The sequence below is a fragment of the Rattus rattus genome, chromosome 8 (genome assembly GCF_011064425.1).
Source record: "Rattus rattus isolate New Zealand chromosome 8, Rrattus_CSIRO_v1, whole genome shotgun sequence".
Classification (NCBI taxonomy): Eukaryota; Metazoa; Chordata; class Mammalia; order Rodentia; family Muridae; genus Rattus; species Rattus rattus.
This window is the reverse complement of record NC_046161.1, coordinates 22,902,804-22,927,931: the sequence shown is the minus strand read 5'-3', so window position 1 is coordinate 22,927,931 and position 25,128 is coordinate 22,902,804. Positions and strand designations below refer to the sequence as shown.

General features: G+C 47.3%; 2 protein-coding genes across 2 annotated transcripts in view; one reads left to right on the top strand and one right to left on the bottom strand.

Annotated features, from left to right (window-relative positions):
* The window catches only part of Ncapd3 (non-SMC condensin II complex subunit D3), a 67,737-nt gene extending 63,619 nt beyond the window's left edge, over positions 1-4,118 (bottom strand). The window contains exon 1 of the mRNA XM_032911311.1: positions 3,512-4,118. Within this exon, the coding sequence (XP_032767202.1) occupies positions 3,512-3,581 (70 nt within the window). The 5' untranslated portion in view covers positions 3,582-4,118. The remainder of the gene's footprint in view (positions 1-3,511) is intronic.
* Positions 4,119-4,205: 87 nt separating this feature from the next.
* Positions 4,206-25,128, top strand: Vps26b (VPS26, retromer complex component B). Its single transcript, XM_032911308.1, has 6 exons — positions 4,206-4,922; positions 14,136-14,292; positions 17,086-17,250; positions 20,237-20,412; positions 22,309-22,451; positions 22,847-25,128. Exons 1-6 carry the CDS (start codon positions 4,700-4,702, stop codon positions 22,991-22,993), a joined length of 1,011 nt encoding a protein of 336 aa, XP_032767199.1. The 5' UTR covers positions 4,206-4,699; the 3' UTR covers positions 22,994-25,128.

Below are 25,128 nucleotides of genomic sequence, written 5' to 3'. Positions count from 1 at the left end.
GAGTCAGCGTTAGTGTCTGTTCATCAATTACTATAGACCAGGCATGCAGTTCAACTGTACAAAAATCCTGTTAGATATTATAAACAGTTGACAGATGAGGAAACCAAGGCCTATCCAGATTAAACAACGTGTTCAATGGTAGCTCAAACACCACCACCATCACCACCGAACTGAAGCATCTCTAATGCCAAAGGTAATACATGTAGAAAAGCAGACAGAAGAGAACAGAGAAAGTTCTGTTGCATGAAGGCCAGTCCTGGGCCCAGGGAGAGTACAGCCCTACTCTCAATTGCTTCCCGGCCTGACAGCCTCAAGGGTAGCATCCCTCCATCTGTCACACATGGCTACTGACAAGGCCCCAAGTTGGGCAAACAACTCCTCTCTTCCTGCATAGTTACTGCAAGGGGAAGATTTACATAGTGTATGCACAGGGAGGCACAATTACCTATACTGAGATCATCTGCCAATCCCCATCCCCATTCCATCCTGGAGTTTGGAACTCCTGGGAGTTCCAGCATCTCTCATATCTGGTATGCAGTGTACATGCTAGGCTAAGTCATTAAATTAAGACCTACCACAGTTTCTTCTGTGTCTGTAAAAAAAAAAATCACACCTTTCTATGGGGTCAGCAAAGCCAATGAAGTCCCAAATCAGGCCTGGGGTCTCTGCTGAATTCCTTAACATCCCCATGAACACGAACATGGTCCAAAGATCTGGGCGCCATACCCTTCCGTGCTGCCCAGTTTCTTCAGTAATTCCTGTTCTTTCATCTTCCAGTCTTGATGGGAAGACTTTGGCCAGTGTCGGCCCACTGGCTTGTGTGAGCCAGTCTGTCAGGAACTGATTGCCCTTGTATTACCTCAGGTTGTGCAGCTTTGTCTGGAGCAGGGAGGAGCAGTTACACTTACGTTTCTATGCTTCAGGGTACTTAGGCTGATCCCATCTGCTCCATGTCCAGAGCCTTGCAGGCCAGGCCACAAGAGGCTCTTTAATTTCTTATCGTTAAGTCTTTCCCAACTGCAGCAGTTCAGAATTTAATTATCTGTTTCTTATGTTAGGCCATTATGAAGGCTCCTATTTTCATGCTGAATTATGGGTCACACATCCCCCCTTCTGTACTAAAAAGTAAACCAGAGGAATGTCTTTTATCCCCGTCTCCCTCCCTCCCCTGTGATCCTTCCCTCAGGTTCTCTGGTTCTGATCCCAGGAAGGGCTCTCTAACGCAGATTTCATTTCTACTCTTTCCCTTATGCCCCACTGTCATTTGAAGCAGCAAGCCAGCGTATCCATTCCATCACCCTTCCCTCAGATTTCCTGACAGATCATAAGCTAACGTGCAGGGAGTAGCATGGGGCCTTTTCCCACTGAAGTCCCTCTTGTATGCAGTTCTTTCTGGACAGCTCAATTCCAAGGACCACAAAGCTGCTGCCCTCGCCACCTTATCAGTCTGCTGTGTGCTGTTTTGTAAGACTGCGACATATTCTCTAGTTCACGATCCATCCTCAGAGGGTCCCCATCTCTATGATCTGTCTGCACGGTGAACTCCATCAAAAAGGCATTGCATATAGCACAGAGCAGGGACTTTCAACTTGTGGGTCACGACCCTTGTGGGGGCTAAATGACCCCTTTCCAGGGGTTGCCCAACTAGAAATATCCCGTATGCCAGATATTTACACCGTGATTCACAAGAGGAGAAAAATTTCAGTTATGAAGTAGCAACAAAATAATTTTATGGTCTGGGGTTGCCACAACATGGGGAACCGTTGCAGTAATTTCCAACCCCAATAAGCCCAATTAAAAAAACCCACATAATCCAGTTACTGTATTTATAAGCGATAAACCTAGATTGGGCAGAACTAGCACTATACTAACTTATTCCCCAGCGATGAGACCCTTGTTACTTGTGATTTCTCTTAGCCACATGGTTCTGCTCCACCTTAGCTTTCCTACTCCTCCTCTTCTTCTGTTCTCTCTCCTTCCCTCATGGTCTCTTCTCTCCACCTACCCCAAATTCTCTAACTTCCCATCCCACCTTTTCCCTCCACTGCCCAAACACAGGCTCTAGCCTTTATTGACCAGTTAAAATGGAGAGGAGGTTGACACGAGATCACCTGAGTATTGACTGCTTGTTGGGGACAACCCCTCTTGAGGAAGCAGAATTAGCTGTAGAATTCATGCAACATCAGGACAGCCCACAACAAGGAAGGACTGACAGGAAGACAGTCACTCTAGGATTCTTCCAAGTATGCCTCACTTTCAGCTTGGCCTTAGGCATATACCACCAGACTGAAAGAACACTAACAGGCACAGGAAAGATTCCCTCTAAGCCCAGCATTACCATGAGCAAACAGCTAATGAGTCTGTTCACTGGATCTACCTACAGAAGCATAGGTGACAGTCAGGCAGCTGCATTACTTAGAAGCCCTACAGTCGCACAAGCGAATGCTATAACACCACACTACTACCTCACCTCTTGCATACCCTGGCACACCCCCTTCCCCAGGACCACAGGCAGCTGGGTCAGGGTTATATTAAGCTGGAAAGGACAAAGGGGAGTATCTGGAACATCTTCTAGGGCCTATCTCTGTAGCAGTCTCCTGAGGACAATCACAACTGTTCTGATGTCAAGATGGCAGAGGTCATGTCATGCTTGGAGAAAGGACTCCCACATCTCCTCTTATATGGTAGGTCAATAATCTGGTCATCTATTTAGCAAACAAGCGGGTAAAGCCCAAAGAGCTGACACATGCAAACCTGTGCCTTTAAAAGAGGTAATGCAGGCCGTATAGGAGACAGTGATCGCATGAGAAAGCAGTCAGGGGTTATCCTGTAATTGCCTTCATTGACTATGACGACTTGGGCCTGGAGCCTGAATGCAGGGACAAGAGGGGGCAGTGGGCTTCCAAGGGAAAACTCCCAAGTTTGTGATTTAACTGGTGTAGCTAGCTGGCTTGGGAATCTCAATTCCATTCGGACATCTAATGAAGTCTTTAAGAGAACCATCTAGTTGACTTTATGATCACAAATTTTAATAAAAAAAATCAATCTTAACAGAGAGATTGTTTAAAACTACCTGGGGGCAGGAATAGACTTAGTAAGTCCAGGAAGTCTTAGCAGAACAAGGGTGAAAACAGGTGCACTAGCATAGAAGAGCCAACTATTAAGATTTTTAGGTTGTCGTTGTTGTTATTAGAGACACTCCCATACTGGCTTGAACTCATTTGTGTAGCCCAGGATGGTCTTGATCTCATGGCAATCCTCCAGCTTCTTGCATGCTAGAAAAGTTTAGCTCTGTTTTTACCAATTACTCGTCTGGACTCAGATCCCACCGTACCTCTGGCTGGCCACCACCCGGGTGAGACTGTCACAATCCCGGGGCTCACGGCCACTGCAGAAACCAGGGCTCCCCCTTCCCCCACCCCTAACCGCACCGGGCCGCAGGCTTAGATACCTTAGGCGGAGCAAAGCACCCCAAGCCCCGAACCCAGAACTCGCAGCTGCGTTTCCTCACCAAGGCTGAGATTCAGCGGACACCAAGGCTGCAGGTCTCTTCCTAGATCGTTCAGCGCCATTCCGACCATAGACGTACCGGCTCGCAGTCGTTCCCGCGCGCGCACAGAGACGTTTCTGCGAACCAGTCACAACGTTCGGGATTTGCAATCGACCAATCACCGCGCTGAGCCGAGTTTGCAACCTAAACCAATGGTCTGGGTCGTCGACTGCGTGCGCACAAATGGGCGGGGCGAAGGCTGGAAGCTAAACAAGGCTGGGGAAGCTTTTGCCTTAGCATTCCGGTTAATGTGGTCAGGACGTCACTAGTGTTTTTCTTACCGGCTTGCTTTTCTTACACGACAGGGAACCTAAGGGCCTGTGGAGACAGCACACTTCCTGTAATAAGCAGTCACCTTTGCCCCTACCGAGTGACACTGAGCGTGCATGTGAAAGGTACCTCACCCCGTCAGACAGCACGGAAACGTTGTTCGTATTCGAATGTGAAGAGTAGCCTGGCGTTTATCGGGCAAAGAAGTAAGAGGAATGCAACCAAAATATTACAAAGACGCACCTGTAGTGCTAAGACTTTACGGAACATCTGAGCCCGAACTGTAGTGGAAAGAGGCCAGGACCGCCATGTTAACTACGAGAGACAAGGCGCCCTTTGGCACTGCTCATGCGCGCATGAACGCACCCTTTGACGGCCTGGGGGGTGGAGAGGGAGAAGACGTGCGCGTGCGCGTGGCATCTTCTTCGCATCCGGGCCGGAGTTCTCTTGCCCCCTCCCCCGCCTGGCGCTGCCGTAGCACTTCGGTGCGTTGCGCCGCGGGAGTCTAGGCAGTTCAGTGAGTGCGGCTGGGCGCTGGACCCCACCCGGTGGGCGACGAGACGCGCGTGCTTGGCGCCTTTCCTCCCGGGGCCCTAGTCGCTGCACCGCCGGGATCTGGGGAGGTACGGTGCCTGGCCTCTCGGTGCACCGCTGCTCTGTGCACCGCAACCCGCAGCCGACCGCCTTCCTCCGCCCTGCCTCTCCCCAGGGGCGCAGGCCGTCGGCGATCGCCCACCGCCCAGCTCAGAGGAGCGGGGCTGCGGTGCGGCGTCCAGCGCGTTCCCGCAGCCGGCCCTCCGGCCTGCCTTCCCTGAAGGCAGCCCGAGCCTTGGAGGGAGGGAGCAGTCTGTGCCGACACCGGCGCGGCCAGGCGGGGAGATGAGCTTCTTCGGCTTCGGGCAGAGCGTGGAGGTGGAAATCTTGCTGAATGATGCGGAGAGTAGGAAGCGAGCAGAGCACAAAACTGAGGACGGGAAGAAGGAGAAATATTTCCTCTTCTACGACGGGGAAACCGTCTCGGGGAAGGTGAGCCTATCTCTGAAGAACCCCAACAAGCGACTAGAGCACCAGGGCATCAAGATCGAGTTCATTGGGCAAATCGGTGAGTCTATTCCCTGAGATCTTCCCAAGCCCGGGACGTCAGCCCACCCCTGGAATCGAGTGTGGGACAAGCTGGGAGCAGAGATTTTTCAGTGCCCAGCTTCTGCGAGGCCTGCGACAGGTTCTTTTCAACTGCAATCTAAAGCCTGAGATTCACCCACGAATCCCGCCCGTGGGCGACTCCCCCATGCACTCATTACCTTCTTCCGTGCCAAAAGTGACAGCGTGCTGCTGGGGAGGTGGGGACAGCCTAGATTTAGGTAGGGAGCCCTCTGCTGTATGGTTGGATGCTCACCTGGTGCCTGGGTCTCCCCATTGTCTTTGCAGTGTGCTCCCAGCTTTGCTCCTATACCCAGGATTTCCTAAGTGAGGTGCTTAGACAATATCCTGCAGGTGGGTCTGACAGCTAAGCTGTCAGATCCAATCCAAAGTTAAGTGGCGACCCCACCCACCTATCCATCATCCCCACCGCACCCCCCTTTAAAATACAGTGTGGTAGACAGGGTTCATAAATTCCGTTTATCTCGCCTCCCTTCTGTACCACATTCCATGCGCATGTTTCGAATACCTCTAACCTGCCTCTTTCTGATTGCCTCTATTCCTCATAACTTCTTTATAACAATGCTAGTATTCAGTTGTCTGCTTTTCTCCTTAAAGTGAAAGGAGTGATGCTGCAAAGACTATACAGTTAAATGATTGAAAATGTGCAGTGCTCAACAGTCATCTTTAAATATTGTTAATTTTAGTAGACCTAGACAAAGGAAGGCAGTGAAACAGAATATTTGGGGAGCCGGGTGAGTTTGGTGGTACATGCCTTAAATTGCAGCACTTGGGAGGCAGGGACAGGTCGATCTCTGAGTTGAGGGCCAGCCTGGTTCACACAGTGAGTTCTAGGCCAACCGGAATTACATAGTGAGACCCTGTTTCAAAATAAAACAAAGCCACACAAAGATTTGGGGAACTGCCCCCATCATGACTGGGTTGTCACCAATTTTAAGTATTTTGAGTCTTTTGTGTCATCAAAGTGTTTGGGTACTTCTAAAATAAAATATTTGTATCATGAGGTCACCAGTAGCTTATGGCCCCGGGATGATGAACACCAGTCAGGAAACCCCTACCCTGTACCCCATACTGCACATATGGACACTGATTTTAGCAACTTCCTTGGGAAAGCTCGATAAATTCATATGCTGAGAGTCGAGCCTATCATCTGTTTGCTCGCTTTTACAGAAGGTGGGAGGAACCCTCGGAAAAGGAGTCCTGGTAGCTAGATTTCTGCAGCCCACTGTTTGGCCTTAAGCATCTTCCCTTTTGGTATTTAAAAATATGAAATCTAGCTGAAGACTGGGTGATCATAAAGGAGCTGTTTGGTTTTTTTAAAGCTAGGACGTGAAAATACTGCTGCTGTACCAGAAAAGAGAGTGAAGGGTGAACTGCACTGTTCCTCTCTGGCTTCTGGCCTGGACGGCTTGGTGTTTGGAGCCCGGTCACTGCTGTGGCAGGCCATTAGTGGTATCTTCAGTCTTTCCTGAGCTAGAAACCAGGGCATCCCCTTCTTTTCACACAGCAATGCCTTGAGGTATTGCCATGTGTCCCCATGGAGGATAAAGTCCCTCCTAGTAAAGAATCACAGGTCACATTATAAATCCAAAGCATTTTATGATAAACATAGTATATGAAATAGTTCTGGCCTACTGAGAATTGGTATTTTGAGCTGGAGTTTTAAAGTTATTACATCAGTTCTTTTGTTCTGTAATACTGGTAAAAACAGGTATGTTTTAGTCTTTGTCTATACCATCAACTGCCTGATTATGAATAACTCAGAAAGTTCTCTGCTTCATTCAGACAGTATGAAATGAGCCATTCTTAGGAGGACAGCATGGTGTCCAGGTCCCTTTCTGTTTAAATACAAGGTAGCCAAAGAGGCTGTTTGCTGTAATTGCCCCACCTGGTCTCTTGCCTAACTGCTTCATGCCAAGTTTGTAACCTTACTGAATTTTCTTGAAACCTTTTATTGCTTCTTGGGATAATTTTCCCCGGGGACCTTGGCACTCTGACCTGTTGGGGCCTCAGCTCTGTCAGCTGTAAATCAAGTGTGTTAAAATCACCTGGTTATTATGATGAGCTACTGGGGGGCTGTGTCTCATGTCTCAGATAGAGGGTTCCTTCATAGAGGTAAGAGTGCAGTGAGACACTTCCATTTCACAAACTGAATTACAGCCACTGATTCAGGCTCCCCCCCCTAGGCTTCATCTGTTCTTCCCATGTGGACTTTTACAGAGGACATTTCCAGCTGTTTAAAGCGCTTACTTCTGCCATATGAGCTTTCACACAGCTAGCGGTGGGCGTGGTGCTGAAAGTATACAGTTCAGGTTCATTCACGTTCATTATCTGTGGTTATTCGACAGAATAATTATAGATCAAACCAGAATTGGAAACAGTATATTTATTGTTCAGGCTTGCGATTTCTTGGTCTCAAGGGGAGGACATCAGAAAGACCTTTCTAAGCAGACACGATGGCATATCCTTGGAATGCCAGGACTCCAAAGGTTAAGCCAGGAAGATCTGGAGTTCAGGGTCAGTCTGGCTACACAGCAAGACGCCGTCTCAAAACAAAGGAAAGGCTTTTCTGGGTATGTTTGGTATATAGTCTCTCTTCTCACCTCTCCTACCTCTCTTTCCGTTCCTAAAATTGATTGCTATTAAGGATGTACCAGCTTATTCAGCACAAAGTACTTTCCTTGAGCTTCATATTTCTTTAGTATCTTTGTGACTTCCCCAAAGAATCGGAGCATGACATACCGTGTCATCCATCTAAGACAGTTATTACGAAGCGACTTGGGGCACCAGAGCGAGGCCAGTGGGCAACTTTGTCGAAGTTGTGGTTCTGTGGTTTTCTCCTTGGTTGCATTCTTTGACTATGTATCAAGTGGGCGGGACTTCTGTCATGTTAGAAGGCCAGATTTCGTGCGTAACTGTAGCTACAGCCAAGAGAGTTACTTGCCATCACGGAGTGCTGTCCTTCCTGGTATAACAGCTTGTGTGTTTGTGCATTTGTTTGTTCGGGTCTTGGAGGAGTTAGAGCTGTTGCCCCTTGTCTAACTCAGTAACCTGCTCTGACAGTCTCTTCCGTACCCTGCTCATAATTCTCTGCAAGGATGAACTTCCTAAGAGGCGATTCTCATGTTGTCAATATCTTAAAAGCTGTTTGGTTTGTTTGCTTTTTACCAGCTCCATAGAGGGAATAATTTCTTTCCTTTCTGGAGCTTTCCCAGCCTACCTTTGTCTCTCTTTAACTTCCTGACTGATCAGCTTCTTCCCATATCTTCTAGTCAGGCATGGTGGGGCACACTTGTCAGCCCACCTCTTGGAAGACTGAAGCAGGAGGATCGTGAGTTCCAGGCCAGCCTGGGCTACATAGTGAGACCTTATCTTTAAACATAAACTAAATAGGGACTGGAGAACTGGCTCACCAGTTGAGAGCACCGGCTGCTCTTCCAGGGGTCTGGAGTTCAGTTCCCAGCACCCGCATGGCAGCTTACAACAGTCTGTAACTTTTGTCCCGTGAAATCCAACACTCTCTTCTGCCTCAGAGTCATACATGTAGACAAACACCTAAATACATAAGTAAATAAATCTTTTTTGCTTTGTATTGTTTTGGTTTTTCAAGGCTGGGTTATCCTGGAACTCACTCTGTAGATCAGGCTGGCCTCAAACACACAAGAGATCTATCTTCCTCTGCTTGGAATAGAGGTATGCACCACCACCACCCAGCTATAAATCTTTTTGTAATGAAGTAAATAAATAGTAGAAACCCTCTTTTGCATAAAGCATTGGTTTCAAACCCCAGTACTGCCAAACAGACCTCTGTTCCTTCTGAAGGTTTGGTGTCTTTCTACTTGTATTTTAACTTTTTCCTTTTCTGAAGAAGAAAATGACCTGCCCAATTCGTACTCTTTCTTCAAATGTCTGCTAATCGCTTCCTCCTCTGTTCTTCTAAGTTCCAAGTTTACCCCTTTTCAAGCAGGTTGTGACATCATTTTTGTGTTTATTTATTTATTTTTTCGTTTTTTTTTTCAGATGTTTTACCTTCTTACCCAAAGGCCAGAAACTAACTCCATTCCATCTCTAGTTCAGTGCTTAACCTCTCTCTAGTCTCAGTGACTAATTCCATTCCATCACTAATCCAGTGGTTAACCTCTCTTTAGTCTCAGTGGCTAGCTCCACTCCATTACTACTAGTCCAGTGGTTATTAATCTCTAGTCTCTGTGGCTATCTCCACTCCACTAGTCTAGTGGTTATTAATCTCTAGTCTCAGAGACTATCTCCACTCCACTTGTCCAGTGGTTATTAATCTCTAGTCTCGGTGGCTAGCTCCACTCTAGTAGTCCAGGGGTTATTAATCTCTAGTCTCAGTGGCTAGCACAGAGAAAGTGCTAATTGATCATTTTTCACCTGGATAATCTTGGTTCAGATCTAAAATTTTACAGAAGTTATTTTCTGGATTTTCTTTTTCTTTCTTCTTTTTTCTTTTTCTTTTCCATCGTCTTTTGAATTCAGGAACAAACTTAAGAAGCCACAGCTATAGGGCTGGAGAGATGGCTCAGCGGTTGAGAGCACTGACTGCTCTTCCGGGGGTCCTGAGATCGGTTCCCAGCAACCACATGGTGGCTCACCACCATCTTTAAATGGGATCCGATGCCTTCTTCTGGTGTGTCTGAAGACAGCTACATTGTACTCATATATAATAAATAGGTGAATCTTTAAAAAAAAATAAAAAAAAGAAGCCACAGCTATGCCAGGCAAGTATTTCTCAACTCTGAACATCATCATTAGCCCCTGGAATTACTTGAATGATAGAAAAGAGAGGTTGCCAGACCTGTGGCTCACTGGGCCCTGCGGCAACCGCTCTGACCTTGCAGTTTGACTATTGTTTCAAGTGAGTAATCAGTTTCTAGCTCTTAATGTAGATCCAGGTTTTTGGCTGCTTGGCTGTCCTCTCTGTATCTAGCACCCTTCTTCTCATAGCATAGTCTCTATTGGAAAAATGCCAGTGAATGTCTGGTAAGGGAAGCCTTCCAGGTTAGACTGGTGGATTGGAAAGATGAGTAGTTTACAAGGAGCAGTGAGGGCGCTACTGCCCAATTATGGAAGAAATCACTTTCCTGCTGAAATCCTTTGGGAAACACTGGTAAAAGGTGTAAGCCAGACTTGGGAATCGTGAAGGCTAATGGGGTTAGATGAACCAAATATAATTAGAAGGTCAAACTTGCAGAGATGGGCAGACATAAATATCCTTATACCCGAGAGCTAAATAGATAATTTTTTAAAAGTGTGTAATGAGCTCATCAATACCAATAAGCCTGTCCTTTAAAGAGCAAAACGAAACTCCAGACACTCTTATTTTAGCTCATTCACTCTTGAAATACCAAACGCAAAAGCACACAGAGGTTAACTGGATTGATTCTGGCAGACTTACTAAGTTGTCAGCAGGGCCTAGATTTGCACAGAGCAGAACTGCGCATGCACAACCCAGAGGTTGCATTGCTCCTTTGGGTCTGCCAGGGGCAGGAGCTGGATGGAGCTGTAGCAGGCAGGACTCTTGATCATATACTCTGTGGCTCAGAAAGTCAGATGAAAACAAGACTCTTGCTGCTTTTATATCTCTCCCAAGCCTAACACGAAATCTAGACTACGTGGCAGTGGCCCAGCAGCAGGTCCCAGGATGTAAAGCCAATGGCTCAACTTCCTTCTACAGTGGCACCCTCCCTTCTTGACCGTTGGTGGCAGGTATCACCAGGAAAACATCCTGAACGCAAAAAGTGCTTCCTCTTTTAGAGTGAAGAAGGAAACTAATGACAGAAGTTACTTGAGGGGGACCAGGAGGGGGGAGGGTATGTAGTGAGGCGTAGAATTTCTCCCTCTCTCCTGAGGGCCTGTGGTGTTTGGTGACTCTAGCTGATGCTTTGGGATGGGTGAGGGGCCTTTTAATATTCTCTAAATTTAGGGCCTGAGTCTCTTGCTAGAACACTTGGATTTTCTGCCTTCTTTTATTTAAGATGAAACCAGCCTTTCTGGCAAATACCAGTGTCAAGCTACTATTTCTGCCACTTTGGCCACAGTGTTTGCAGACACATTCCCAAGCTGCCTCTAAGATTGCAAATCAAAAAGGCCATTCCAAGCTGGATGCGATGGCATACACATGTATTCCTAGCAACAGTGAGCATGGACCAGGAGAATGACCCCAATTTAAAGCCAGTCTGGGCTGTCTATGGAGCAAGACCCATCTCCACAAAATAAAACAACAATCGGCCGTTCTTGCTGTCCCCAGACCACAGTGTTCTCTCGTGGGATTTCTTGTAGGCAATGATACTCACATGTGATAGGAAGAAAAGCATTGGAGAGAATGTAATGCTGTACAGGAAAGGTGTTCTACCCAAGTCCCCAGCTGGGCCAGGCTGGGACTTCTGCACCGTTTCTAGTATCCTTAGATACCGCAGTCCGAGCACACTCTGAACTGTCCCTGTGTTTTCATTTCTCACGTTGCCTTTGGGTTGTACGGTGGTCGCTTTTGTGTGTTTTTTCTTCTCTTTCCATTTTCCTCTTGATGCTGCAGTTTTCTACTGGAAGTTTATGGACACTGGGGCAATGTGCTTCTTTATATGAATTCACTGGACCTGAGGTACAGGGTTCTCAAGTTAGGGGTTCAGTTCTCACATGAGCCAGCACCATCTACCATCCTGGGTAGCAAGACCGAGTGGAAGGTTTCCTGTCACCAAAGATGGCCCGATCAGTCCTGTCCTGTCCTTCTCTGCATGTTCTAACTTTACTAGGGGCATAGTTAGTTACTGGGTTATTCACCTTCTCCTGCATAATGTGGAACTGTTATCGCCCTTCAGTGGATTTGTGGGTTATCACTTGCTGCCTACCATGCCACCCACTGCTGATAGCACTTCATCTTCAGAAAAGAAAGTAGAGTATTTGCAATAAAAGACTGATGGATGGGCATGTTAGCACACACTTTTAATACCTAGCACTCAAGGCAGAGGCAGGTGGATCTCTGTGAGTTCAAGGCCAGCCTGGTCTATATAGCAAGTTCCAGGACAGCTGTTGCTACAGAGAGACACTGTATCAAAAAGCACACCAAACCAAACCAAAAAAAACCGTTGATGTAACTAGTTAGGAAATGAGCCATGGATATTAACCACAGGGTACACTGTAAATTTGTATGGAAATAGCATCACTAGAGTGGAATTATCTATACTATTACCATATTCATGAATCGGATAAATGCTTTTTGAGTTTTGTTTACTCTTTTGTTTAGTTTTGGTATGTCTATCTTCCTGTCTCTGTCCCTCTCTCTGGTCCCCCCCCCCCCCACTAATGTTGGTGTCAAACACAGGGCCACCTCGTGCATGACAGACAGGAACTCAACCACTAAACCATACCCCCAGCTCACGTTGAGTAAATCTTACAACAGCCCACTCTTCTTCCAAATGCCCCTAAATGATGGAAAAGCTCCTGCGGGATGAGCATGTCAGGAGGCGAGTGGAGTGTGGGGATTTTGTAGTCTGTTAAGATTAACAGCCGAGATTGTTTCTCTTTGTCAGGAGGTGGTCTGCCCAGCAGGACAGGGTTGAAGACTGCGGTGGCCCTAGAAAGGCAGAATATCTGGTTTCTTGAGCCCGGAAGGTTTTGATCCCAATGAAGGCTTCAGATCTTATACTGTTGGAGCTGGACCCAGAGCAAGTACAGTGCTCTGAGCAGCCCAGTCACCCCTGAGAAAGAGAGAAATGATGATCCCCAGAGATGCTGAGAATGAGGACCAGGCCTGAGAGACAGCGGGCTTGCTTTTCAAGCAGCTGCTCCATTGTCCTAGTTCGCCTCCCTCCTGTGGGGTATAGCCTAGCACAGTGCTGGAACTCAAGGATATTTGAGGGATGAGACTTGAGCCGTCATGGGCTTTGTGTCATCACAGGCAGAATTCAGTGCTATGGGCTTCATCTTTAAAGGGCCTTCAGTCCAAAGTAGAAAAAAAGACCATGTATATATCAACTTAACAACTTAATTCTTGTATATATTGTTATATATTCATACATACACACATATATATATACACACAGAATGTATTGAATATGTACTGTTATAATATATATGTATACATACAATATTTTATTGTATATAATAATTCTTAACTTGTAGAATACAAAAAAGTAAAATAATATAGGTCTGGTGATAACATGAGCTTATCATGAAGAAATACCAGCTGGGCATGGGCTCACATCATAGTCCTAGAATTAGAGAGAATAAGAAGACAGAAGGATTACTGTGAGTTTGAGGCTAGCCTGTGCTACATAGTGAATTCTGGGCCAAAATGGAGTGTGGGGTTAGAAGGCCTGATCTACCCTTCTTGCAGGATTATATTGTAAGGATGATATAATGAAGTAGCCATTCATATCCTGCAAAAGTCAGGAATGTTAGCAAGGTGCCCTGTTGCTTATGTTGATTCTTTTGATACATGCTGAAAAGCCGCTCACTGAGTTCTAACCATCTCAGAATTTTCTTACCTGTATTGGTGCATAGTCAGTGGATTGCTAACAGGAGCAATGGCCTGGATCATCACACTAGCTTTTATTTATTTATTTTTAAGGTTTCTTTATTTAATATGTATGAGTATTTTGACTACATGTATGTATGTGCACCACATGTATGCCTGGTACCTAGAGAGGCTAGACCAGGATGCTGAACCCCCGGAAGTCCAGATACAGATGGCTGTGTGCTACCCTGTGGGTGCTGAGAAATGAAGCCAAGCCCTTGTAAGAGCAACAAGTGCTCTTAACCAGTGAATTTTCTCTCCATTGTACTGGCTTTCTCTGTATCATGGATTCTCCATATGTGAAGCAGAAGTGTCGACTGGACATGATGGTGCACGCCTGTTATTCCAGTTGAGACTGGGGCAGGAGAATTCTTATGCCCAAGAATGAGTGGCCAACCCAAGTAACATAGTAAAACCTTGTCTCAAACAGAAAAAGGAAGGCGTCTTTGGGAAGGCACATGTATGGAAAGCCATTGGAGGGGCTGGTGTCAGGGGAAAAAGAGGCAACCCTAAAACAAGGCCACAAGTCTGGTTTGAGGCCTTCAGGAGAGAACGGTGTCTCCCGCCTGTAGGGCCCTCTCCAGGTTCACGTATTAAAAGCTTTTGTTGTTCCTCCAGAACTCTACTATGACCGCGGGAACCACCATGAGTTTGTGTCTCTGGTGAAGGACCTGGCTCGGCCAGGAGAGATCACCCAATCGCAGGCCTTCGACTTCGAGTTCACCCACGTGGAAAAGCCGTATGAATCCTATACAGGACAGAATGTGAAGCTGCGGTAAGTGTCTCTGCTTGTCTCTGCTGTGGCCCTGGTCCTGTCTCACAGGGGTCTGTGTGGCAGCTAAGAAGGAAGCACGGCAGCTGCAGTGTGCTCGCTCATGCTACCTTGGGCTGCCTTGCAGGGACGCCCCTCGGTCATTCTCCAACCCGAATGCAGACACTGACCTTTACTGTTACCATCACACGGTAACCTCGAGAATTTATAAGTTTATGTACTTTGAGTAATAGATATTTTGGCAACCATTTCTTAAAATTTTTGAAAATTCAGCGATTGGCTTTCACATGTGAGGTGGCTGCAGACAGACACCCCCTACTTGGCTTCCAGAGGTCTTGACTCCTTCCCATCCATCAGTGTCATTTTGGACTCTAACTTAAAGCGTTAACTTTTGAAAATAGATACTAGTTTAGGAAACTGGACACAGGGCAGAGCATAGCGTAGTGTGCACTTACCTAGCAATGCGTCATCGGGACCCGTTCTAGGGCTCTCAAACCAAAAAGCTAATGTGTCCAAGAAACTGAGAGAGACCGATGCCTGGACCTCTTGTAATAGAAAATAAAAATCCACAGCAGCTCCAGACTTATAGATGATGTGTCGTCACCGGGCTACAGCATGCTCTGCTGTTGTCTGATCACCTGACTCCAAGTCTTGATCTCACGATGAACTTGTTTCCACCCCCTACGGGCCTGGGTCTAGGATGGTGAGGGCTGCAGCGAGACCAGCCTTTCCCTTTCTTTCTCCTAGTTTCCCTCCATCCATCAGAATCGTTATAGACTCTTTTTGAAATATTTGCACCAGATTCCCACTAAAGACAGTGACTCATCCGTCCTATCACTCTGGGGAAAGTGCCAGTGAGGATTATCTAGCGCTCACTTAGCTTGGCTATGGGAATTGGTTTTTTTGTTTTTAAATCTAAACACAAGGTCTTGTTCTGTCCCCGAGGCTGACCTCAAACGAGTGCTGGATTACAGGTGTCTGCCACTGGAGTGGTCAGTGACCCCTCAAGACCAAGATTTTAGCACAAAGGAGATTTACTCGCCTCAGGGTCAAAGGCCAGGAAATGAGACAAAGGTAGGAGACAGGAGGAGGGAGAGGGACAGGGTTATTTGTCCCACTCAAAGGACTGCCTCTGGATAGAGAAGACACAGAAGTGGCCCACAGGCAGATGTCAGCTTATAAAGGTCCACGAGGAAACCTGTGTTAGGATGAGGTGTTGGGCATGTTAATAGGGCAGCCAAAGGGGGCTTTTGATTGCTGGATTTTGACACTTTGATATGTGGACCTTGGTGGTCAGCCTCAGGAGGAGGAAGTGGCCAAATAAGGGAAGAGGCCTTGGTGGCTAGCTTTAGGAATACAATCTAAGGGTTTTTAGCCAGGCAGAGGGAACTGGGGAGAAGGGCGAGCCACCATGCTTGGTAATTCCCACTCTTTACACCTCAGTTGTTTGCCTTAGTGTTGTTTATATAGAAAGGTACTGTAGCTAGAAAGGGAAACCATGGGGTGGCAAGCAGAGGGCTCCAAGTGTAGCTCAGTGTAGAGAGACATAGGCAGACTTGACGAATGGATGTGTACAGCACCGTTGCAGTCCCCACAACACACACACATAGTTAAACAGAATCACTGTGTGATCCAGCAGTTCACTTCAGTAGTAGATCGAAAACAATTGGACATTGAGTGTGGAACAGATAAACTGACACCTGCGACTAGAGCAGTCATGGTGGCCCATGCCTTGAAACAGAGACGGGCGATCTCTGACTTCAAGGCCAGGCAGGGCTAACAGTGAGACCCTATCTCAAAAAGAAAAGCTACATCTAATCAGACATGGTGGTCTATGCATTCGGGAAATAGAGGCAGATGGGTGTCGCTATGTTTGAGGCCAACCTGGTCTTACAGGCCACCCAGGGCTGTATAGTGAAACCCCATCTCATAAAAACAAAACAAAACAAAGACCCCACAGCATCAAAACTACGTTCAGTCAATGGCATACTAGACGTCAGGAGTCTCAGTCCTTTCCCCTCCGCCTCTCAATTGGGTCCAAGCAAAACAGTGGGGTTTTTGTTGTTGTTTTGTTTTTGTTTGTTTTGTTTTTTTTTGGAGTGGCAGGGGACCTTCTGTTAGAGAAAGTCTCTGAGGGGCAAAGGTGTGCTTAGGCCCTAAATAAAAACAGCATACAGCAGAACAGAATTAGAGACCTTGCCTTGAGCCTTTAGTGAAGTGCGATCTTCCACAGGTAAGAGCTGAGCAACTAGAAGGGGTTAGGGACAAACACCTTGCTTGTGTGGTGCTGACAGAAGTTCCTGAGGTAAATAAAAGGGACTGCCTGGAAGCAGTCAGTGCCCCACAGAGCTGGCAGCCTGCATGTGGCTGATGTGTCTCGCTAGCCTGTGAGAGTATGGACCAGATCTCTGTGCCCAAACAGCCAGGAGTTAGATAGTAAAGAAACCCTCCACATAGATGGTTCACAGTGGTATGGGTCATAAAAACCATGCTGTTGGAGTAGAAAGTAAAGAAACCACTTTTACTAAGACAAGGTCCTTAATTCATAGCCATGAGCTCCCAAAAGGATTTGGAAGGAAGGCTTTGGCCAGCCTAAATTGGGATTGCAGAAGTCTGTGCATATATGTAATTTTTTTTTCTAAGACAGGGGCCCATAAATTCTCAAAGGGCAGTGTAGGCCCAAAGGGTTAAGCATTACTTACTGTAGGGTTCTCTCAGGTGGGCGACTTTGGAGTCTGGTCTCTGTAGCATCTGGAGGCTGCAAGTATTCACGTCGGGTGTCTCCATCTCTTACAGCTATTTCCTTCGAGCCACCATCAGCCGCCGCCTCAACGACGTTGTCAAGGAGATGGACATTGTAGTTCATACACTTAGCACGTACCCCGAGCTGAACTCATCCATCAAGATGGAAGTCGGAATCGAGGACTGCCTGCACATTGAATTTGAGTATAACAAATCCAAGTAAGTCTCCTGAACCCCAGGCTTGTGTGATAGCTGTTTATGGAGGGTAAGAGAGATCCTGAGTCTGCTGACGGCTTCATAGTACCGTGCTGCTGGGGAAGACCACAGAAGGAGCGCACTAGACGTTAGGCCAGTTAGATGGGCCAGGGAATAGAAACTTCGTAGGTCAGTATATTAAATCATTTACAGTCGCAGCGGTAAGCATTACGATGCCTTTCAAAGTCGAGCTGAGGTAGCCTTTAGGTTGTTTGTTTTGGATGCTAGGTAAAGCTGCTTCCTTCCGTGGCTGGGAACAACCGTAGAACACAATGCCACTATCATTTTTTTCCCTCCCTGCCTTGGAAATCAAAGTGAGGAAACCATGCGCCGGCAGTGGCCTGCTTCCTTCCTGAACCAAAACGAGTTACAGCACATAATACCTGATGCACTTCTGTAAAGGTTTTAAAATAACGTTTACCTGGCAAGTTGGGAAGCTGTGTTTTACTTCGTGTTTATTATTAGAACATCAAAATATATAATTGTTTGTAAAGTGCAGAATTTTCTGGCAGTCTTGCGTCTTCCTTTTGAATATAATCTGTTCCTGAAAGTATCTGAAGTTCAATCCAAACCTGGAAGCTTCACCTTCTCAGTCTTCCATTACCTTCCTTCCTTACTATAGTGGCCGTCCCCAGGTGGGCTGCCAACCGCAGGCTAGGCATTAAGGAGAGCCAGGTCACCTACTAAGGGTTTAGGAACAAGAGAAAGACTTAACTACACAGACTAGGCTGGCCTCAAACTTGTGGTCCTGTTCCTACCTCAGAAGTGCTGGGATTACAGGCATGTGCTGCCATGTCTGACTAGGACAGTTTTTATTTAATTTATTTTTACACTCCAGATTTTATTCCCTTCCTGGTCCACCCTCTGACTGTTCCCCATCCCATACCTCCTCCCTGCCTCCCTGCCTCCCTGTCTCCACAGGATGCCCTCTCCCCCTCCACCACACCAGACCTCTAGACTTCCTGGGACCTCCAGTCTCTTGAGGGTTGGGTGCATCTTCTCTGACTGAACCCAGACCCCGGAGTCCTCCGCTGTACATGTGTTGGAGGCCTCATCTCAGCTGGTGTAGGCTGCCTGGTTAATGACCCAGTGTCAGAGAGATCTCAGAGGTCCAGGTTAATTGAGACTGCTGGTCCTCCTACAGGGTTGCCCTCCTCCTCAGCTTCCTCCATCTTTCCCCTAATTCAGCCAGAGGGATCAGCAGCCTCTGTTCATTGGTCAGGTGCCTATATCTGCATCTGACTCTTTCAGCTGCTTGTTGGGTCTTTGGAGGGCAGCCATGATAGGTCCCTTTTTCTGAGTGCTCCGTAGCCTCAGTAATGGTGTCAGGTGTTGGGGTCTCCCCTTGAGCTGGATCCCACTTTGGGTCTGTCTCAGGACCTTCTTTTCCTCAGGCTCTTCTCCATTTCCATCCCTGCTGACTGGGACAGATTTTAAACCAGGAGCATAACTTGACTCCAAGAACATTGTGAAACAAAGTGACATGTTTCTTTGTTCCCTGGCTTGGAGTGAGGCCCCCATGAAATAACTATTGTGACCTAGAGCCAGTCCTGCTTGGCCTAGCCCACTGTTGGATGGGGATAAGTGCTAGGAAGGAGCACCCTCTTCCCCTGCAATCTTCTCACTCAGCTTGGTCGTATGCGTTAACCCCCCACCCTCTGCTGAAGGCAGCACCTAGCAGCAGTGCTGTCTGTAAGAGCCTGAAGCAACCTCTAGTCAGCAGTTTTCTGGGGGAGAAAGGTGTTTTAGAGTCAGTTACTTGCAGGCAGGGGTAGATACTCCTCTCCTTGTGTAACAGGTTGTACCATAGGAAACATGAAACATGTTTCTCATACGGGTGTGCTGCTGTGTAAAGTTCCATTATAGTAAATGAATGCTTCATTTATGAGTATAGAAAACCTTAGCATCCACACATGGCCTATAAATATCCCCAAGAAATGTTGCTGGTGGCCCCCTGCTGTGTCTGCATGTGTGGAGTCACCTACTCAGAGTCTGCAGCGTGCAACAGTGTGTGGCAAAAACCTGAAAACCAGGAATTGCCTATTTGAACCCTCAATCATTCAGTCGAATAACCAAGTCTTCCAATTACTTTTCCCCACTCACCAAGGAGGCCCAGTTCTGAAGTCCCTGCCGGGGATCTCATACTCAGTCTAGCTTCGGGCTTGAAGACTGCACTGTCTTTTGGGATACAGGGCCATTTATACACAGACTGTCAGCACCATTGGCTAGCCCACAGAGGAAGGGACTAGAAAGAGCTAGAGGCTAAATTCCTATTAGCTAAGAAGCATAAACCATGCTAGCAGAGCCCAGAGAGCAGGCACCCGTGCAGAGGGAGAGTCACTTGTTTTGCTCTGCTCCCGCCTGGGCTGTCTAGCCTAGAGCAAACAGAACTATTTACTAGGAACTGTTAGGGCCTAGCTCCCTAAACGCATTGTGTGGAGAGTAAAGTGGAAGGAAGAGACTCGATTTCTGTGCTTGTCAGACTGGCCCAATACCTTAGAAAAACACGTACATTACAGAATACTGATGGTACAGTTGGGTGAGGTGGTGCACACCTTTAATCCCAGCACTCAGGAGGCAGAGACACGTTGGCGGCCAGCCTGGTGTACAAAATGAGAACTAGGCCAGCCAAGAGAACCCTGCTGAACAGAGAAGCCCTGTCCTGGAAGAGCAAAACCGAACCGTAAAGGTGTATCCTGTGGAGACAGAGAAGATACACAAATACTGATTGTTGAGATAGCATGCATCTCCTTTGAGCAGGGTTTGGAAGAGGAAAGTCACTCAGAGTCCATTAAGGTCATATCCAGAAGTTGTTCCGGAAGTGAGGTTGAGTGCTCACTTCCATTACCCCTGTCACCAACAGAGGCGTCCTAGACAGCGTACTCCACGCTGAAACACAAAGGGGCTGGCACCTACCACCATCCTCCTTCCTGTACCTTCTCTTCCTCAGGTACCACTTGAAAGATGTCATTGTAGGGAAGATCTACTTCCTGCTGGTGAGAATCAAGATCAAGCACATGGAGATAGACATCATCAAACGGGAGACAACAGGCACGGGTCCCAACGTGTACCACGAGAACGACACAATAGCCAAGTATGAGATCATGGACGGGGCGCCGGTCCGAGGTGAGCCTTCCGGCCCGGGACCACTGCTACTATGCTTCCAGGCCATGTGCTCAGTATCAGCATTGGGGAAGGGCTCAGATTTTGGAGTAAAACATCTTCTTTCTTTTATCTATCTATTTTATTTATTTTTTGAGACAAGGCCTTACCGTGTGGCTGGTGTAGAACTCATGGCAGTTCCCAGCACTCACGTGGGAAGGGGAGAGAAAGGCTGAGTCCACGGAGCGTCACCTTCCACCCCATCTGCAGCTCCAGCATCCCCACACTGACCTTTCGTATACACTTAGGGTTTCATCTCAGTTGGCACATGCACATGCCTGCTATCTCTCCCCCTTGGTAGGTGGAGGCAGGAGGATCGGTTCAGCCCCATCCTTGGCTACTCAGGCCTACTCAGGCTGCATGAGACCCTACATATCAAAACAAAAATTGAAAACTGATTTAAGATATATTTGAGTATTTAATTACTCTTTCCTCTTGGCCTTTGGACATGTTTTGTGGCTGAGGGCAAGAGGTCCATGCGCCCTACCCCTTTTCATTGCTTGGTTCTCGCTGCAGTAAAGGGATTCCCTCCAGGAACTCATTCTCTGCCGTGAGTGCACTACTAGATTGCTGGCCCATGCAACACCAGGAGCCAGGGTCTCTAGGACGAGTTGGCTTGAAAGCTCTTTGTATAGTTTGGGAATCTGGATGATTCCTGGGAATGAGCAAATAGCAACCATTGACATTTGTTACTGGCTCTGTAGCAACTGAGGATGAAGGTGGTCTCATTTCCTTTGAACGGCATGGTAGTCCATTCCTAATGGGTGTTCCATGTGGAAGGAAGATGCCACATTGGGCAGACTGGAGACAACAGACTCACTCTTAGGTGTTTACCTGATCAGACCCTTGAGCGTGTTGGAACCCAGCTGTCTTAACTCTGATGTTCCATTCTGACCAGTTGTGCAGGTAGAGTCCTTTCTGCTGTGCAAACGAAGCAGGGCACAGAGAAATGGCACGGGAGAGCAGATAATTAAAGCTTCGTTTATACTTAGCTAAAGGTTGGCCTTTCTCAGAGCTGCTGCCCTCATTTTGTTCCTCTTATTAGACTGTGATCGGACCTATAAAATATGTCACTGGGTTCTCTGGTCTTCCAAGCGAAGGCTACAGATGTATTCAGAAGTAAACTGTCTACTGGAGAAGAGAGTCCAGGATGAGTTTTCTGTTTCCTAGGCCACGGTACCGCAGATCACTACTAGAGTGGAGATGTATCCCGGGGCATAAATTGACTAGCTTCGAGGGAGAGATAAGTGTTGGGGAGATAGCTCAGTGGTCAGGAGCACTTTTGTAGAGACCTGAGTTTAGGTTCTAGCACTCACAGCAGCAGCTCTATCAGAATAACTCCCAACTTTCCTGGCTGCCTCAGATGCCTGAGCACACATTGTACGCACCCACATACAGATGCAAGCATACACATCAATAAAAATAAGTTTAAACAAAAAAAAATTTTTTAAAAAGAAACCCAGTAACTTAACTGACTTACTGGATCACAACTCTAATTCCACACTCGGAAGGCTGAGGCGGGGGCGGGGGGTGGGGGGGTTGCTGTGAGTTCAAAGCCAGGCAGAACTACCCAACAAGATACCTGGCACATAGCAAATGGTACCTAATGGTTTCTCTGTGCTATTCAGTGTTTCTCACTGCTTTCAGCAGTGGGAGGGTATGCTCAGAAACCGCACACTGAATGGAGCGGGATAATCATATTTACTTCAGGAAACAAGGGGTAACATCTCGAAGGGCGGGAGGTACCCTTTGCTTTGTGTTCCTTGTCTCCCTCAGCTGGAGCTGAGCTGCTGCGGCTAGCATGGGTGTTCTGCTGCAGTGCCTCTGTCCCTTGCCCTCATTGTTGCCTCACCCTTACAGGTGAGTCCATCCCCATCAGACTCTTCCTGGCAGGGTATGAGCTCACTCCTACCATGCGGGACATAAATAAGAAGTTCTCTGTGCGCTATTACCTCAACTTGGTGCTGATAGATGAGGAGGAACGGCGCTACTTCAAGCAGCAGGTGGGTGTCTCCTCCAGGACCCTGGGTACCCTTGGGCACAACACAGAAAGGCCACTGTTCCCACAGAGGGCCATCTTGATACTTAAAGCAAAATGCTAAAAGAAAATAACCAAGCCTTATCCTTGTTATTTTACCAAGAGGAAACATGGAACTGCCTGAACTCCTACAGCAGGAGTGCAAATTCCCAATTGATACCTAGGATTTGCTTTCTCAGGCCTAGCTCCCACTTCTGTGGTTCACACCAGGGACGTGGGCATTAGCAGCTATTGCTTTGGTGAGATATGAGCAAAGGAGCTTGTTCCTGGAGATTCCCTGGGACCAGGGTGGGAACCCCTGGGAAAAGCATCCGCAAGCCTCTCTCAAGTACCATATTGCCCCTTCTTCCAACTCTGTAGGAAGTGGTGTTGTGGCGGAAGGGTGACATCGTACGGAAGAGCATGTCCCACCAGGCAGCCATTGCCTCACAGCGCTTCGAGGGCACAACCTCCCTGGGTGAGGTGCGGACCCCTGGCCAGCTGTCTGACAACAACAGCAGGCAGTAGGCCCATGGGGCCAAGAAGTTGCTGGGCTTCCACCACAGAACCCCCATCTACCAAATACCAGCCACTGGGGGAGGGGGAGGATGGTGTGAGGTTCAACTGGCTGTTACTTGCAACCTTGGAAACAAATCATGTTTTTTACTTAAATTCTTTTCTCTGAAGAACCTAAGGGGCTTGGGTTGGGCAGCAGTCTTCCTGGGATTCTGCAGCCTAGGTAGGGATAAGGAGAGGAAACATTCTGGAAGCTAGTCTCTTCCTTGGGAATGAGCTGTGTGTCAAGGCTATCTCAAGCCTTAAAGCAGAGTTGAGAGCACATATCCTTGACTCCAGGATCTCTAGGCTTCCTGATACAGAAGCTGAGTATGTCCCTGGCATTTACCTGCCATCAAGGCTCTGGGTAATCATGTCTTATACTCCCCTTGACTGTTCTGAGGTAGTGGCAAAAATGGTTGGGCCTGTCTCATCTAAGTTGGAGGAAGACTCAAGGTCAGGAAGCTACCTCTCTGGATGTCCGGGACGTGGTGCTCTGAAGTTTCTACAGTCACCTCTGGCCTCTCACTACTGGGACCAGACCCTTCTCCATCTTCTCTAGCTTGTCAGAAAATATACAGGAACAGAAGCTTAAGGAAGGGTCTGGGTCTGACTATTCTCTCACTTGTGAGAAACAGGGGCATGAGAAACCCTGATACGGTGTCATACATGGATGGCTAGGAGCTGAGCTAGGTCTCCTGTAGGGGAAACATCAGAGAAGGCAACCGTTTGCCTTCACCACATGACTCCACTTGGCAACCCATCATCTGGGTTCTAGGGAATTAATTTAAGTTATCCAACAAGCCCTAAGCAGAGGATCTATTTCCTTTAGCCTAGATCCCTACAAGACGCTGGGATCCATCTGCCTCCCTAAAGCAGTCCGTCGTTACTCCTTGTCTTCTGCTTGGTTTCTGGAACTGGGCTTGGTTTCAGGCTTGTAGAAGTTTTGTTCTTACTCCCACCCATACCCTTTCATCCCGCTGTCTACAAGTTAAGGGAGGACGGGCCTCTGCACAACTATGCTACCATGACTTCAGAGTAATTCTGCTTGCCAAATTAGTCTGTCTTCACCATTTCACTGACTAAAGTTTAGGACCACTGTTTTGTTTTGTTTTTAACTTAAAAACAAAATAGGAAAACTCTGGTGAATGCTGGTATACTAGAGAAGAAGCAGTTCTTCCTCCTGCTCTGTGCTTGGCCTGTAAGTAGAAAAGGGGTTGAATGTCTTTTTCTACCTTGTCTGGAAATGACTAGAATTACCATCTCCTGTTGGCCGCCCTCCCCTGTCTGAGAAAGATCAAGTGGACCTGATGTTCAACAAGTACAGTATTCACTGCTCTGTGTTCTTTGTAATTTGGAAAGTAAAGGATTTGTTCCTGCGTCATCTTTCAGTTCATGTAGAAAATGGGGATTCTTGCAATCTCTGGCTTTGACAGGGCGGGGCTGATGTTTAAAAGTTCAGATGAAAGACTCTTGGAATGACTGAGGGTAGCGAGCTAAGGAAAGTAGTTTTCTCCATGCCTGACCCCCAAGTTTAGGCGTGACATACAATCCCCATGGGAACAGGTTCACCCATCCAGCTGTCCTTGGCTATCAAGGCTGGGCCCTAGCATATGAAGGAGGTGGGTTCTGTGCTCTTGCCCTTTTCAGGGTTTGACACAGGACTCTACTGTGCCTCCTTTAATATCTTATTAAAAAGCATTTGTCAACTTCTCTGCCTCCCAGCTGACAACACAAAGCCATTTTCCAACTTTGCTAATATCGTAAGCCTTTCTTCTGGGAAAAGTAGAAGGTAGAATATGCTGTTTCTCTCAGGAGCTGTGCACAAGCCAAGTCTTGTTTTCTCTGCCTCTGCCCCCGTTCTCTTTTCTCTGCCAACTGTGAAAGTATGGGGAGGCTCCCATCCCCATCCTTTAGGGTTCCCAAACCTGGGGTGCATAGGTACTAAACCAAGCAGTGCAACTTGTAATTAAGAAGCTGCAGTGTTTCCATGTTTCTTAATGTGTTGTCTTTTCAATGGCTGTATTTTCAAAGAGCATTTGTTTTAATGATGTCTCTAATTAAAGGAAGCCCTATGGCTTTGGAGGCATTGTGCCCATGCTCCACCA

Coding starts and splice junctions, on each gene's coding strand:
- Vps26b (XM_032911308.1), top strand. CDS start 4,700: ATGAGCTTCTTCGGCTTCGGGCAGAGCGTGGAGGTGGAAATCTTGCTG. Junction 4,923..14,135: donor CGAGTTCATTGGGCAAATCG/GTGAGTCTATTC, acceptor TTGTTCCTCCAG/AACTCTACTATGACCGCGGG. Junction 20,413..22,308: donor GGACGGGGCGCCGGTCCGAG/GTGAGCCTTCCG, acceptor TCACCCTTACAG/GTGAGTCCATCCCCATCAGA.